General features: G+C 50.6%; 1 protein-coding gene across 1 annotated transcript in view; it reads left to right on the plus strand.

Annotated features, from left to right (window-relative positions):
* Nucleotides 1-16,008, plus strand: part of LOC143279908 (uncharacterized) — a 94,760-nt gene that overhangs the window by 15,575 nt on the left and 63,177 nt on the right. The window contains 11 exon segments of the mRNA XM_076584231.1: nt 1-94; nt 924-1,106; nt 1,560-1,749; nt 3,000-4,038; nt 5,397-6,042; nt 6,804-7,027; nt 7,667-7,925; nt 8,166-8,414; nt 8,855-9,008; nt 10,896-11,047; nt 12,945-13,159. The exon segment at nt 1-94 is cut by the window's left edge and continues 105 nt beyond it. Of these exon segments, the coding sequence (XP_076440346.1) occupies nt 1-94; nt 924-1,106; nt 1,560-1,749; nt 3,000-4,038; nt 5,397-6,042; nt 6,804-7,027; nt 7,667-7,925; nt 8,166-8,414; nt 8,855-9,008; nt 10,896-11,047; nt 12,945-13,159 (3,405 nt within the window).

The raw sequence follows: 16,008 nt of genomic DNA on the forward strand, positions 1-16,008 counted from the left end.
TGACATCCTGGTGCGCTTTCAAGCCGTGGCCAGTGACCGCCCTTGTGTGGACTCCAGGACCGTCTTCATCAGTTCCCAATGCACGTTGATCGAGGTGAGGGGGGAGACAGAGAGGGGGGGAGAGAGACAGACACACGGAAAGAGACAGACAGACAGAGAGGGGAGGGGGAGAGATAAACAGAAGCAGAGAGTGACAGAGAGGAAGAGATACACAGACAGAAACAGATAACACAAGAACGCGAGAATTTTAATGTAAGGTCACCGACTTGTATACATTTTTGGGTGCACGTGTTGTAAACACGTCTTAACTAAAATGAAACAGGAAGAACGAAACAGTCCACTGAATACACAGTGGGCTTACTGAGAACAAGTAAACTAATTGAAAAGCACAAGACTAATGGGGTTTTTTGTTTGGGGCTGACAGTGCTCTCGCTCTCAATCTCAATGCATAAATAACAAATATTGCAACATATCTAGTCACTTTGGTTTTGCAGCAGAAAAGGTAATAATGGATTTCTAAGATTTTGCATATGCTTGTACAAATACTTCTTTCAGAGGTCGTTATATAATGGACAGGCTGTTACGATCCATGTAATTCGTTCTCAGTTCTAACACCACATGGACAATTTTTTTTTTCAAAACATCACGATAACGCTGGTTTACTTTCAGTTTATTGTACCAAAACGGAACTTGATAAAAGCCGATCTAACTTTACAAATGGTAGGATCAGATAAGTATCAATCGGGTTGTGATTAAGATTAGAATGATGTATATGTTTCACAGCGATTACTCACTGATCTTATTGTACACATCTGTTAGTTTCCCATCGCTCACTGTATTTTTATTCCCTTGTTCTTCTCCTCCCTCCCCCCCCCCCCCGCCCCCCTCTCCCTAACCCCCTCCTCCACCAACCACCCGCACAGGTCCGTCGCCACATCCAGCGCCACTTCCAGTGTCTGTACGAGCGGGGCTTCATTTTCCTTCGCCGCCACAGGGAGATCTCCCGGAGCCAGGAGCGGGCAGTCCGTCTGCTGGACATCATGCCGCGCCTACCACGGGGCCACCCCCGCCCCGCCTTCCTCTTCCCCGGCATCCACTGCAAGAAGGTGTGTGGGGGTGGGGTGTGTGTGTGTGTGTGTGTGTGTGTGTGTGTGTGGGTGTGTTGTAGGTGTGTGTGTGTGGGGGGGGGGAGTGGTTTGTGTGTGGGGTGTGTCTATCTGTCTGTCTAGTCTCTGTGTGTGTGTGGGTGTGGTGTGCGTGTGTGTGTGTGTGTGTGTGTGTGTCTGTCTGTCTGTCTGTCTGTCTGTCTGTTTAGTGTGTGTGTGTGTGTGTCCGCACGCGCGTATGTGTGTGTGTGTGTGCGTGTGTCCGCGCGCGCGCGCGTGTGTGTGTGCGTGTCCGCGCGCGGGCGCGAGTGTGTGCGTGCGCGCGTGTGTGTGTGCGTACGCGTTTGTCTGTCTGTGTCTGTGTCTCATTGTGTAGTATAAGTGTATGTCAGTGTACGCTGACCACAAGGACAAGATGACACCAGGTACACCAATCGCTCTGTGTGCCACCAGGTGGCGATGGAGCGGGCGGGGCAGAGGGTGGGTGTGGTGTGTGTGGGCGTGGTGTACCTGTGCGAGGCCAGCAGCGAGAACACGTGGTCCCACACCTCGCTCCGCCAGGAACTCAGCGGGAACACCGCCTTCACTCACAGCTTTGCCTTCATCCCCGCCTCCATCACTGCGGCCACACAGCATTCCCTAGGTCAGTGTGTGTGTGTGTGTGTGTGTGTGTGTGTGTGTGTGTGTGTGTGTGTGTGTGTTGTGTCTATCAACACATCACGTGTCGTGACCATTGCTTCCTATGATGTCGTCCCAATGTTTTCCACCAGGTCTGTGCTCCTTCAGGTCCGTGTTCCCTCCAAACTACATTCCCCCAAGTAGGTGTTTTCCCATGGGGATTTTGACTGGGGGAACATAGATCTGCGGGAATATAATAATGTACATTTATACGATAATAATGTACATTTATATAGCGCCCTTTCTCTTTAAGACCAAAGGGTGCTTCACATGAAAGAAAAATATTACAAGTTACATAAAACATTCATGACCACTCTTTCTCAAAAAAAAAAGCCTCCCCCCCACCACCACACACACTCCCCCTCCCACTCTACATACATCCAAAGTGAGCCGACATGGGTGATGTTGGAGAACAAGGAAGCTGATAGTGCTTAAAGATAGGTTTTGAAAAGAGTTTTTAGTGATGAGCGAAAAGCAGAAATAGAATCAGATGCGCGGATATGATGAGGAGAGGTTGTTCCAGATGTGAGGAGCAGCAAAGAAGAAAGAACGTTATATAGACCGAGGGAACACACATCTGCGGGAATACAGACCTGTTAAACGTGACGTGCTGACAGACCTCACAGTGTAAACAGTTCAAGACGTGACGTGCTGACAGACGCCACAGTGTAAACAGTTCAAGACGTGACGTCCCTCACTGTGCTGACACACCTCACAGTGTAAACAGTTCAAGACGTGACGTCCCTCACTGTGCTGACAGACGCCACAGTGTAAACAGTTCAAGACGTGACGTCCCTCACTGTGCTGACAGACGTCACAGTGTAAACAGTTCAAGACGTGACGTGCTGACACACCTCACATGTAAACAGTTCAAGACATGACGTGCTGACAGACCTCACAGTGTAAACAGTTCAAGACGTGACGTGCTGACAGACCGCACAGTGTAAACAGTTGAAGACGTGACGTGCTGACAGACCGCACAGTGTAAACAGTTGAAGACGTGACGTGCTGACAGACCTCACAGTGTAAACAGTTCAAGACGTGACGTGCTGACAGACCTCACAGTGTAAACAGTTCAAGACGTGACGTGCTGACAGACCTCACAGTGTAAACAGTTCAAGACGTGACGTGCTGACACACCTCACAGTGTAAACAGTTCAAGACGTGACGTGCTGACACACCTCACAGTGTAAACGTCCCTCACTGTGATAACAGACCTCAGAGTGGACGAGATGAATCAGCTGGCGTCCAAGGGAGACAAATCCAAACTGGAAGTCATCCTGAGTAGTCTCCCCTCCAGCCTGGCCCTCAAGAAGATCAAAGATCACCGCCTGGCCACGCCCCTGCACTACGCCGCCCAGAACGGTCACGTGGATGTGTGCGAGGCTGTGATTGGTCGGTTCGGCCGTGACATCCTGTACACCAAGGACTGCAATGGCCGCACTCCACTGCACTGCGCGCTGCAGAGGGGGAGAATGAGGGTGGTGTGCTACCTCCTCCACCTCTCCCCGGACCTCGAGGGACACGACAACCTGGGCCTCAGCTGTGCACGCATGCTGCACGGGCTGAGCTCACGTGACACGCGGGAACTGATGACGCGTCTGGAACCGGAAGTGCTGGACCCTCAGCTGGTGCTGCAGCTGGCGGTGTTCTCCCTGACGGAGCGGGACATTCCTCAGGCCCTCAGGTTCTGTCCCTTCGCCCCCGTGGTGCAGGCCCCTTTCTACAGGCCGCCGCTCCACCTGGCGGCGGAAATCGGCAACGCTGACGTCATCAAGGCCTTGCTGAGCGACGAGAAGCCCCGGCGGTCGCCTTACCGCCAGAGGATGAGCGCCAAGCCGTCGGAGCCTGTAGAGAACGCCGACAACTCTTTTGAAACGGGACTGCCCAGCCCGGACCCCGCCCTCACCCCCAGCTGCATCCTCCGCCCCCCCACCAGGTCCCCGGACCGACACGTCAGGGCGGCGCCCACAGACAGCGGCATCAGCAGCTGCTCGGGCAAGAGGGGCAGAGGGCGGAGCTCAGGGGTCAGGGGCAGGTCACGTGACCCCGACGTGGTGTCGGAGCTGGACGCATTGCTGGAGGATGGCGCGGGCACGGGCCACTCCCCCAAGGTCAAGGACTCGGACGGGCACCTGCCCTTCCACTACGCCTGTCAGCACGGCCACGCCCACCTGCTGCCCCTCCTCTACTTCCCCGACATGACGGAGGCCGACTTCCTCAAGGCCGTCCGACTGGCAGTTCACTGGAGGAGGTTTGGTTGTAGTCACATTTTGGTGTGTGTACGTAACACGCTGTAATGTGTTATGATGTGTGTTCGTAACAGTGCTGTAATGTGTTATGTTAACAAAAGTGTTTTGTAAAGCAACTAGAGCAGATTTTTGGATAATGTGCTATATAAGTATCCATTATCATTAGTATTATCATCATCATTATTATTAAGAGGAGGGTGGACAGCACGAGCAGCAGTGGGCAGTCCTTTCAGAGTAGGCGTCAGTCATGCAAGGTGGCTGTCCCGGGTTTTCAATGAACCATCACGCTTTGTTTCATGTTTGTTTTATCATCGTTATAAAATCAGTCCAGTTAAGTAAAACCCAACACAGAGAGGGCGTGCGGGAGGCGAGTACAGCAGGCCAAGGTGGCTCTGTGTCCAGCTGCCCATCACCCCACTGGCCTCGTGAACTGTGGGGTAGCGGTGGTCAAATGGTTACAGCACTGCTTTCTCGCCCCAGTTTTCTTGAGTTTAATCCCCGGTTTCAGTCAATCAGTCAACCAGTCAATCAGTCACTAACACGTTATGAATCCACGTGGAAATCAACTAAGGTTTCGGTGCACCTGGTGGGTTGAGGCTGGAAATTTTTTTTTTCCCGATCTCCCAGGTCAACATACGTGCAGACCTGCCAGTGCCCGAGCCCCCTTCGTGTGTATACGCATGCAGAACATCAAATTCGCACGTTAAAGATCCTGTAATCCATTCGGTGGCTCAGGGAAACAAGAACATAGCCAGCATTTACACCCCCTACACTGCTCCATGGTTCATTGAAAACCCGAGGATAGGTGACATACATATGTAATTATGTATATATTCATTGTTCAGTGGTTGGCGCGCAAAGCCTCTTTCAGGCGTTGTTTCATTTGACCTCCACGTGTCAATTTCACCTTCATTCTCCACGTGTCAATTTCACCTTCATTCCCCACGTGTCCATTTCACCTTCATTCTCCACATGTCCAATTCACCTTCATTTTCCACGTGTCAGATTCACCTCCATTCCTCACGTGTCCATCCCCTTCATTCTCCACGTGTCAATTTCCCCTTCATTCTCCACGTGTCAATTTCACCTTCATTTTCCACGTGTCAAATTAACCTCCATTCCTCACGTGTCCATTTCACCTGCATTCTCCACGTGTCAATTTCACTTTCATCATTCACATGTCAGTTTCACCTTTCACCTTCATTCTTCACGTGTCAATTTCACCTTTCACCTTCATTCTTCACACATGTCAGTTTCACCTTTCACCTTCATTCTTCACACATGTCAGTTTCACCTTCACTCTTAAAAGTTCCTTCACTGCTGACATGTGTGCCCATGACGTCACATTCCTGGTTTCCAGATTTGAAATCATCCAGGTCCTGCCAACCTTGAGAGAGGACTACAGTCTGGACAGCGAGACACTGGCCACGGTCATCAAAGAATCAGAACGTGACATTTGCATGACAGGCCACACCCTCTTGCCTCTGCTCCGCCCGCATGTCAATCATCTGACCCGGCTCCTCCCCCACGCGGCCATGACGGGGGCCGGGGACGTGGTACAGACGCTGCTCCAAATGGGGGTCCAGCCTGACACGGCAGACTTTCTAGGCCGGACTCCCCTGCACGAAGCTTGCCAGCAGAACCGCGTGCACGTGGTGGGGGTGTTGCTGAACGAGGCGGGGGCGGAGCCTAATGTCAGGGACTGGCGTGGCTCCACCCCTCTACACTACGCATGCGCAGCGGGTCACCTGGAGGTGGTGGAGATGTTGATGGACAGCCCGCGCACAGCGGTGGACAGTGTGGACGTCAGGGGCCGCACCCCGCTCCTGACCGCCGCTCACTGCAACCAGCAGCACGTGCTGTCTGCCCTGGTCAGGCGCCACCTGCACAGGTTGTCCCCCCTGCACACGGACGTGGAGGGTCGCAGTGTGCTCCATTACCTCTGCAACGTGCCCTCTGACGTCATGAAGGACCTCATTCAGGGCGTCAAGGATTTCAAGGACAAGGTCTGTCAGAGGGCTCCACCACTTCTTCTCCTCCTCCTCTTCCTCCATCTTCTATTTCTACATCATCTTCTAATTATTCTTCTTTTCCTCCTCCTCTTTCTTCCCCGTCTCTCTCTGTGTCACCAGTGCCCTGTTTTCTATCCCTTTGTTGATGGAAATTTTTAATTATTTTTCAAATATGTGTTTTATGGAGAACAGTCAGCTGCTGTATGTAGTGGAGATGTGTGATGGCTGGAGACCACGTGACAAGGTCAAGGTTAGCCTGGCGTCAGTCAGGTCTGGGAGATGCAGACACTTGCAGCAACACAGAGACACGGCGGTGAAGATGGTGATGTTGGTCGTGTTGTCCCAGTCGTTATGGTTCAGCCACCAGCACCTTCACCCGTGGGAGTAGGAAGATGATGATGAAAATCGCCATGGTCATGATTATGAGGAGAAGGAGGAGAGGGATGTGAAAAGAGAGAAGATTATGGTGGTGATAGCGATGATTATGATGATGTGATGGTGTTGATGTAATAGTAATTAATAATGATAAGAATAAAAAATATAATACCCAGTTTATTTCTATTTGTGCCCTCCATTAAATGCAATGATGCTCAAGACATATCACATGGGTATGTTATGATACTCAAAAATATTTACACAAAATCTTTTTCACAAGCAAAACGTCAAAAGCCAACTCTTCCCCAGCCCCTGTCCCACACAGTGACACCAACATTTCCCAGTGCAATGATAATACTTTTTTTTTTTTTACTTCACAGAACATGACGCCAAGAACCCCCCGACAGGACCCCTTCAGCCCTCAGCCAATGGACGCCGCCACTGAGGCCACTCTGGACAAAATGTGGGCGGACCCTTCACAGCTCAAGATCCAATCAGCACGCAGGAAGAGGTATAGGCGGAGCTCCCACAAGCCACGCCTCTTTATGAACATCAGCTGCCGACAATGTGGAAAAGCCTTCACCTGCACTCAGAGAACCAAAAAGTCAGTGAAGTTTGTTGTTTTGTTTGGTTGTTAGCAGAGAACTAAAGTCAGTGACGTCTGTTTGTTTTGCAGGGTTGTTAGTTTGTGTGTTGGACAGCTGTATCATGTTAGGGTTTGCTTTAAAATGGTACTTGTTCTACAATATGAAAAATACCATTTCTGTTCAAAGACAGCTTCTGATAGTGCATTGCTTACATACTGTAAATAACCATGAAATGATATTCGCCATTTGCTAGGGTTGTTCTTCGCCTTGACATGAATATCTATTGGTTGAGGGATGAGATTCGCACACACACAGAGAAATGCATAAGGTGTCTGGAAGAGATGAGTTATAGTGTGTGTTTGGAACAAATTAGAGAATGCTAATTAGTGTGATTAGTTAGTATAATGAGAGTAGGGAGCGGATATGACTGTCTCTTGTTGTCAGTTGCTCTGTGTGTGTGTGTGTGTGTGTGTGTGTGTGTGTGTGTGTGTGTTTCTATCTCTAACATTTTGTCTGCCTCTCTCTCTCTCTCTCTCTCTCTAGCTTGCTCTCTTGAGTTTTACGTTACCTTATCAAGTTTAAGGTCTTCAGCAACTGCATTTTGGGAAAATAAAGTCAGCATGAGAGCACAACAGGAGTTGTCTCCCTGTGTACAGCTGGTACCACGTGTGCACCAAGGGCGTTCAGAGTGACGACCAGAGCTCCCTCCACACCAGCAGCCTGGGCAAGTCTCTGGTCCGCACGCCCACTTTCCTGCCCGCGGGCACCGAGATCTCTGAACACGACCCGCTCGTCACTCGCCGCGTGCACAGCATGCCGCTGGCTGCTCCCCAGTCACGTGATGAGGGCGAGTTGTCGCCCCTGGACGTGGCCATTTTGAACAACAAGACTGAGGTGGTGGCAGAGCTGGTGAAGGTGAGGCAGTTGTGTGTGTGTGTGTGTGTGTGTGTGTGTGTGTGTGTGTGTGTGAAAAACACAGGAAAGAAAGAGACAAGGGAAACCAAAGAAGTAAAACACACAGACAAATACACTGACAAACAAACAAACACAGTTTTGCAAGAATGTGGCGCACACGTCTTCATTCAGAACTACCAATACCATTGACAATCCCCCACACGTCATGCTGATTGGACACTCCCCTCCCCCCTACACCAGGCCTTCCCGGACCTGGCCAGGCGGACGTCCACTGCCGTGCTGGCTGCCCGCATGGGGAGCTGGGAGACCCTGAAGATGCTGCACCGGAGCAGCCTCTTCCCCAAGCCCTTCCTCACTCACCTGCTGCATGTCGTCTGCATGCAGCGGCCCGCGGACAGGGGCAGCAACTCCCACTTCCTGTCCTGCCTCCGGCTGCTCTTCAAGCTGGGCGCTTCCCCCAACTACATCCCCCTGCCTGAAGACTTCAAGGTGAGAGGGAGGGGGTAGTGGGGGTGGGGGGTGTATGGGTGGGTGCGTAGGCTGGGGATTGGTGTGGGTGTGTGTGGGTATGGGGAGGGATGAAGATGTGTATGTGGGTTCGGAATATGGTGTGGTTGGGTGGGTTAATGTGTGTGTGTGAGAGAGAGAGAGAGAGAGAGAGATGTAGAATCATAGCAGTGACTTGTATTGCATTGTATTGTCTTGTCTTGTATTTGGCAGAACAAACTTCAATAATTTTGGGGGGTGGTTGTGTATCTGTGTGTATGTGTGCGGGCGTGTGTGTGTGTGTGTGTGTGCGTGCGTACGTGTGTGCGTGCGTGCGTACGTGTGTGCGTGCGTGCGTGCTTGTGTGTGGGGGGCGGTGCGGGTGTGGGGGTGTGCGTGCGTGTGTGTGTGTGTGTGTGTGTGTGTGTGTGTGTGTGTGGCAGGAGGACCGCCTGTCGCCCTCAGAGCACAGCCTGGTGGCCTTCATGCCCCTGGAAGTGGCCGCCATCATGGGTGACCTTGACCTTGCACAGGTGCTCCTGGACAACGGAGCGTCCGCCTCCATCTGTTTCGCTGTCCACTTGGCCGCCCTCAAAGGTGGGGGGGGGGGGAGAAAAGAAGAGACAGAGAAGAGAGAGAGGGAGGGAGAAAGAGAGAGAGTGGAGAGAGAGAGGAGAGAGGGGGAGAAAGAGATAGGAGAGAGGGAGAAAGAGAGAGGGAGAGAGGACAGAGGGAGAAAGAGAGAGAGGAGAGAGGGGGAGGAACTGAGGGAGGGAGAAGGAGGCAAGGAGAGAGGAGTGGATAGAGAGAAAAGTGGAGGGGTACAGAAAAAGAGAAGGGTGGAGAAAAGAGGAGAGGGCGGAGAGAAAGACAGAGAGACAGGAAGAGAAAAAAAGAATTAGGTGAATTTCGAGGAGGAAAGTGCGGGAGAGAGAGAGAAGGGAGCGTGAGGAAGAGAGACACAGAGAGAGGGGAGAAGAGAGGAGAGGGAGCGTGAGGAAGAGAGACAGAGAGAGAGGGAGAGACATAAGGACAGAGCAAACTGTAACTTGATTCTGTCATAAGTTGTTGTTGATGCTGAGGATATTGTTGCCACAGACTTTAACGTGTTTCAGGGAACGTGGCCATGCTGAAGATATTGATGTGACGTGTTTCAGGGAACGTGGACATGCTGAAGATATTGTTGTGACGTGTTTCAGGAAACGTGGCCATGCTGAAGATGTTGTGACTTTTTGCAGGGAACGTGGCCATGCTGAAGATGTGACGTGTTTCAGGGAACGTGGCTATGCTGAAGATGTTTTGACGTGTTTCAGGGAACGTGGCCATGCTGAAGATATTGATGTGACGTGTTTCAGGGAACGTGGCCATGCTGAAGATGTTTTGACGTTTCTCAGGGAACGTGCCCATGCTGAAGATGTGACGTGTTTCAGGGAACGTGCCCATGCTGAAAATGTTTTGACGTGTTTCAGGGAACGTGGCCATGCTGAAGATGTGACGTGTTTCAGGGAACGTGGCCATGCCGAAGATATTGTTGTGACGTGTTTCAGGGAACGTGGCCAAGCTGAAGATATTGTTGTGACGTGTTTCAGGGAACGTGGCCAAGCTGAAGATATTGTTGTGACGTGTTTCAGGGAACGTGGCCATGCTGAAGATATCGATGTGACGTGTTTCAGGGAACGTGGCCAAGCTGAAGATGTGACGTGTTTCAGGGAACGTGGCCATGCTGAAGATTGTTGTGACGTGTTTCAGGGAACGTGGCCAAGCTGAAGATATTGATGTGACGTGTTTCAGGGAACGTGGCCAAGCTGAAGATATTGATGTGACGTGTTTCGGGAACGTGGCCATGCTGAAGATATTGTTGACGTGTTTCAGGGAACGTGGCCATGCTGAAGATATTGATGTGACGTGTTTCAGGGAACGTGGCCATGTTGAAGATGTGACGTGTTTTAGGGAACGTAGCCATGCTGAAGATATTGATGTGACGTGTTTCAGGGAACGTGGACATGCTGAAGATATTGTTGTGACGTGTTTCAGGGAACGTGGCCAAGCTGAAGATATTGTTGTGACGTGTTTCAGGGAACGTGGCCATGCTGAAGATATCGATGTGACGTGTTTCAGGGAATGTGGCCAAGCTGAAGATGTGACGTGTTTCAGGGAACGTGGCCATGCCGAAGATATTGTTGTGACGTGTTTCAGGGAACGTGGCCAAGCTGAAGATATTGATGTGACGTGTTTCAGGGAACGTGGCCAAGCTGAAGATATTGTTGTGACGTGTTTCAGGGAACGTGGCCGTGCTGAAGATATTGATTTGACGTGTTTCAGGGAACGTGGCCATGCTGAAGATATTGATGTGACGTGTTTCAGGGAACGTGGCCATGTTGAAGATGTGACGTGTTTTAGGGAACGTGGCCATGCTGAAGATATTGATGTGACGTGTTTCAGGGAACGTGGCCATGCTGAAGATATTGTTGTGACGTGTTTCAGGGAACGTGGCCATGCTGAAGATGTTGTTGCCGCAGTGGAAGGAGGGGCGATGGCGGCCCTACATCAAGGGCTTTGAGGGCGACGCCAACGAGCTGGTCAGGGTGTGCACCCTGGAGTCAGGCCTTGTGCAGGCTGCCTGTGCTTCCCAACAGGTGGGGTGTGTGGGTGGGTGTGGGTGTGGGGTAGTCAGGCCTCAGGCAGGCCGCTGTGCCTCCCAAAAGGTGAGGGTGAGGGTTGGGAGAGTGTCACAGGGTGGCAGGCTGGTTTGGGGCTGTTTGGTTTCTTGGTTGGCTGGACGGGTGATTGGCTGATATCAGTCAGTTAGGTGGGTGAGTGGGTGGCTATTTTGGGATGCTGGGTGGGTATTGGGTGGGTTGGTGTTGGATGGCGGGGTGGTTTGGTGTTGGATGGCGGGGTGGTTGGTGTTGGATGGCGGGGTGGTTGGTGTTGGATAGTTGGTGTTGGATGGCGGGGTGGTTGGTGTTGGATGGTGGGGTGGTTGATTGGTCGGTTGGGTAGTGGTCTGGTTTTGGGTAGGTGGATGGATAAATGGTTGATCAATTGATTGACTGGTCAAGTGAGTGAAGAAAACGCTGATAAAAGTATTGCGTCAGGAGATGATTAGAGAGAAGGGGAGAGAGAGAGAGAGAGGGTGGAAGGGGGGAATAAGTCTCCCGCTGAAGAGCAGCACCACATCAACACCCACACCCACACCCACACACACATCTCCAGGGCTGGGCACAGGAAGGCAGTGAATTCACATCCACTGTGTCTAGGGCTGGGTACAGGAAGGCAGTGAATTCACATCCACTGTGTCTAGGGCTGGGTACAGGAAGGCAGTGAATTCACATCCACTGTGTCTAGGGCTGGGCACAGGAAGGCGGGGCCCAGTCCTGCCCTTCCGCTGTTTGAACCTTCCCCAACCCAAGTCAGGTACCCATGGACACCTGGGTGGAGTGAGAGACATTAGGAGTAAAGTATTTTTCCTAAGGACGCAGCACAATCCTGAAATGGGCCTGGAGCCAGTTGCATTGCTCGGACGGAAGAGCACAGTATGGTCGTAACCCGATACGAACTGTGTGCAGTACGGAACTGACCAATGGCGTAGTTCGGTCAACGTAGGCATTTTAGTCACTTGTAACTGTCAAAAAGTTAGAACCAAGTAATGCAACTGGCACCCGGAGTCCTGATCCTGTCAAGAGCACCCTCCACCCCACCCCCCTAAAAAGCCACACAAAAAAAGTGAAGCTGTGGAGAGGGTGGGTGGAGGACAGGGTGGTGCATCAGTGTGCCACTTCAGTCCGCCACTTCAGTCCGCAGGTCACTGGTCATCAGTGAATGTGACAAGACAGCTGTCTGTCTGTCTGTCTGTCCGTCTGTCTGTCTGTATGTATGTATGGATGGATGGATGGATGGATGGATCTCTCTCTCTCTCTCCCTCTGTCTCTCTCTGAGTCACTTGAGTCTCTTTCTGTCAAAGCATCTTCCTCTTCTCTCTCTCTCTTCTCCCCTTCCGCTTTCTGTGTCTACCTGTCCTCCTCCCTCCCTCTCTCTCTACCTTCTCATCACCCCCTGTGCCCCCCTCCCTCCATCCCCTCTCTCTCTCTACCTTCTCTTCACCCCCTATGCCTCCCTCTCTCTCTCTACCTTCTCTTCACCCCCTGCCCCCCCCTCTCTCTCTCTCTTCTCATCACCCCTTATGCCCCCCGCCCTCTCTCTACCTTCTCATCACCCCCTGTCCCTCCCCTCTCTCTCTACCTTCTCATCACCCCCTGTCCCTCCCCTCTCTCTCTACCTTCTCATCACCCCCTATGCCTCCCCTCCCCTCTCTCTACCTTCTCATCACCCCCTATGCTTCCCCTCCCCTCTCTCTACCTTCTCATCACCCCCTATGCTTCCCCTCCTCTCTCTGCCTTCTCATCACCCCCTATTCTTCCCCTCTTCCCTCTCTCTACCTTCTCATCACCCACTATCCCCCCCTCCCCTCTCTCTACCTTCTCATCACACCCTGTACCACCCCCCCTCCCAAACCCTCCTCCCGCCCCCCAGGTGTCCCTGGAGCTGTTACAGACCTTGCTGGGTGAGGAGAGGGAGATCCTGGGGGGCCGGAAGATCCTGACCCACCACATGGTCAGCGTGGTCAGGCCCCACGTCTGTCACCTCTCCTCCCCCTCCCTCCTCAACTCCTTCCTCTACAAGCACCTGGAAGACCCCAGTGAGGAGGACCACGTCTGTCACCACCTGCCTCTCTCCTCGCTCCTCAGGTAACCGGTGCGGGGGTTGGGGTGGGGAGGTTAGGGGGGTATACACATCGCTGCTGTTGTAGCTGATGGCTTAAGGTAACACATGCATCAATACATCATTAGCTTTGAAAGACGAGTCAGTGACACTTTGAAAGACAAGCTGGTGACACTGTAGTTTACACATACAGCAATACTCCGTTGGCTTTGAAAGACAAGTTGGTTACGTGTTTGAGTCTTGCTGGTGACTGAAGGTTACACATACACCAATGCTTTATTTGCTTTGAAAGACAAGTTGGTGATGTTTGTGTCTTGCTGGTGACTGAAGGTTACACGTACATCAATGCTTTATTTGCTTTGAAAGACAAGTTGGTGATGTTTGTGTCTTGCTGGTGACTGAAGGTTACACGTACATCAATGCTTTGTTTGCTTTGAAAGACAAGCTGGTGACTTTTTGGCTGACAAAATGAGGCAACATGTAAAAGAGCTTTGGCATAGCATACACAAAACAACGATCAGTTTCATCCTGTTTCCACGTTTAAATAAGAAAACTGATTCATAATGAACGTATACTTATTTAACACAATATAAGCTCAACACACATGTGATGTAGATTGTATCAATACCAAATTAGAAATAAGTAGAAGAAAATAAAGTGGTGGCAAACAGAACATACACAGAAAAATAAAATACGATGCATGTATTAACACGAAATACTCAATGATAACATGTAGCTAAGACATGCATCCAGAAACACATTCATCTCAGTTATAAAAAGCAGCACACTGAAGTAAAAACATAGTACTTCAGGAAAATCGTCACATTGAAGTCATGTCTTGGCCATGGTGACTGCAGTTAAACGACCACGTTGTGATTGGTTTTAAGGTAAAGTATTTTGACTTGACGGATAGGGTTATTTATGGGTAGACTTTTCCCTTGACGACAGTGAAGGCCTGTTTGGATGGTTGTAATGTTATATGTTGTTCGTCATTTTGCATTATACTGCATTGGGTTGAGTAGTTCTGTTTTATTTGGTAGTGCTGTCTAACCATATTATACTGCATTGGATTGTTTGTTGTGTTTTATTTGTAGTGCTATCTAACCACAGTGTAATGCATTGGATTGTTTTTTGGTGGTTTTTTGTGTGGGTGGGGGTTTTTGTTGTTGTTATTATTATTGTTGTTGTTTGTTTTTTTGCTGCCCCATCATCTGCGCCGTTTCAGTGGCATTACTCCCACACCGCTCATTTAGATCCCCCCATACACGACCACACCCGGGTTCGTCCGTCACAGTTCCAGCGTTGGCAGTCCGCAAGGAACCATCGATGTTAAGTCACTAGGAGGCCACACACACACGAGAGGAGACCCTGCACTGCTGCTGAGCCACTTCGGTGGTGTTCGGTCGTACCTGTTCTGATTCAACGTACATAGGACACCACCTACTAAGCCCTGTCTAACGACATTATAATGCATTGGATTGTTTGTTGTATTTTATTTGTAGTGCTGTCTAACCACATTATATAGTTCACTGGATTGTTTGTTGTGTTTTTTATTGATCTAATGTTTTCCCGTTTTTACTCAAGGATCTTTTGTTGTATTTCTGACTTGCCTTGTCAGTGGATCAAGGTGACTGTCAGTGTTGTTTCCTTCACCATTCCCCAGACCACTGCATGATGACGTCTTTCTCTGACGTCATTTTGACGGTAGTGTTTTTCTTGGTCCCATTTTGTTCTGTTTGTTTGTCCACACACCGCGGATCAGTTTGTGGAGGCACTGTAGATTATCCGACTGAATAATCACCAATAAACACAATACTTGTAGAACGTTGTTTTTTGGGGTTTTTTAAAGTTCCAATACAAGTCCAACACAAGTCGATCAGGCGAGAGTAAGCAGAATTAACCACAGGTTTTCCGACTGGCAGCTGGCGAATAACTAATTATTCAAAATAAAGTCAAATTTCTATGTTACAAATATGTCCACTGGTATTAAAACACACACACACACACACACACACACACACACACACACTCACACACACCTTGAAGAGTGAAATCAAGACATTTTGACCCGGCTCAGGCCGTCGTTGTCTGAGTGACTTGAAACACGTCCGACCACTGTTCTGTTGCACAATGTTTGGTGTGCCCGTTTAAATTGTCCCCGCAGTTTATGTACCCGTCACTGTGCCCAGGTTCCAAATGCCCACAGTGGTTTTTGTCGCTTTTTTTTTTCTGGCTGTTCTTGTGTTGTGGTTTGGCATTCCCGGCCATCGTGTTCTGGTGTTGGATGTGGTTTGGCATGCCCGGCCATCGTGTTCTGGTGTTGGATGTGGTTTGTCATGCCCGGCCATCGTGTTCTGGTGTTTGGTGTGGTTTAGCATGCCCGGCCATCGTGTTCTGGTGTTGGATGTGGTTTAGCATGCCCGGCCATCGTGTTCTGGTGTTTGGTGTGGTTTAGCATGCCCGGCCATCGTGTTCTGGTGTTGGGTGTGGTTTAGCATGCCCGGCCATCGTGTTCTGGTGTTGGGTGTGGTTTAGCATGCCCGGCCATCGTGTTCTGGTGTTGGGTGTAGTTTGGCATGCCCGGAAATCGTGTTCTGGTGTTGGATGTAGTTTAGCATGCCCAGCCATTGTGTTCTGGTGTTGCATGTGGTATAGCATGTCCGGCCATCGTGTTCTGGTGTTGGATGTGGTTTAGCATTCCCGGCCACCGTGTTCTGGTGTTGGATATGGTTTAGCATGCCCAGCCATCGTGTTCTGGCGTTGGATGTGGTTTAGCATTCCCGGCCATCATGTTCTGGTGTTGGATGTGGTTTAGCATGCCCGGAAATCGTGTTCTGGTGTTGGATGTGGTTTAGCATGCCCGGAAATCGTGTTC

This window comes from Babylonia areolata, chromosome 3 (genome assembly GCF_041734735.1).
Source record: "Babylonia areolata isolate BAREFJ2019XMU chromosome 3, ASM4173473v1, whole genome shotgun sequence".
In the NCBI taxonomy this organism is placed as follows: domain Eukaryota; kingdom Metazoa; phylum Mollusca; class Gastropoda; order Neogastropoda; family Buccinidae; genus Babylonia; species Babylonia areolata.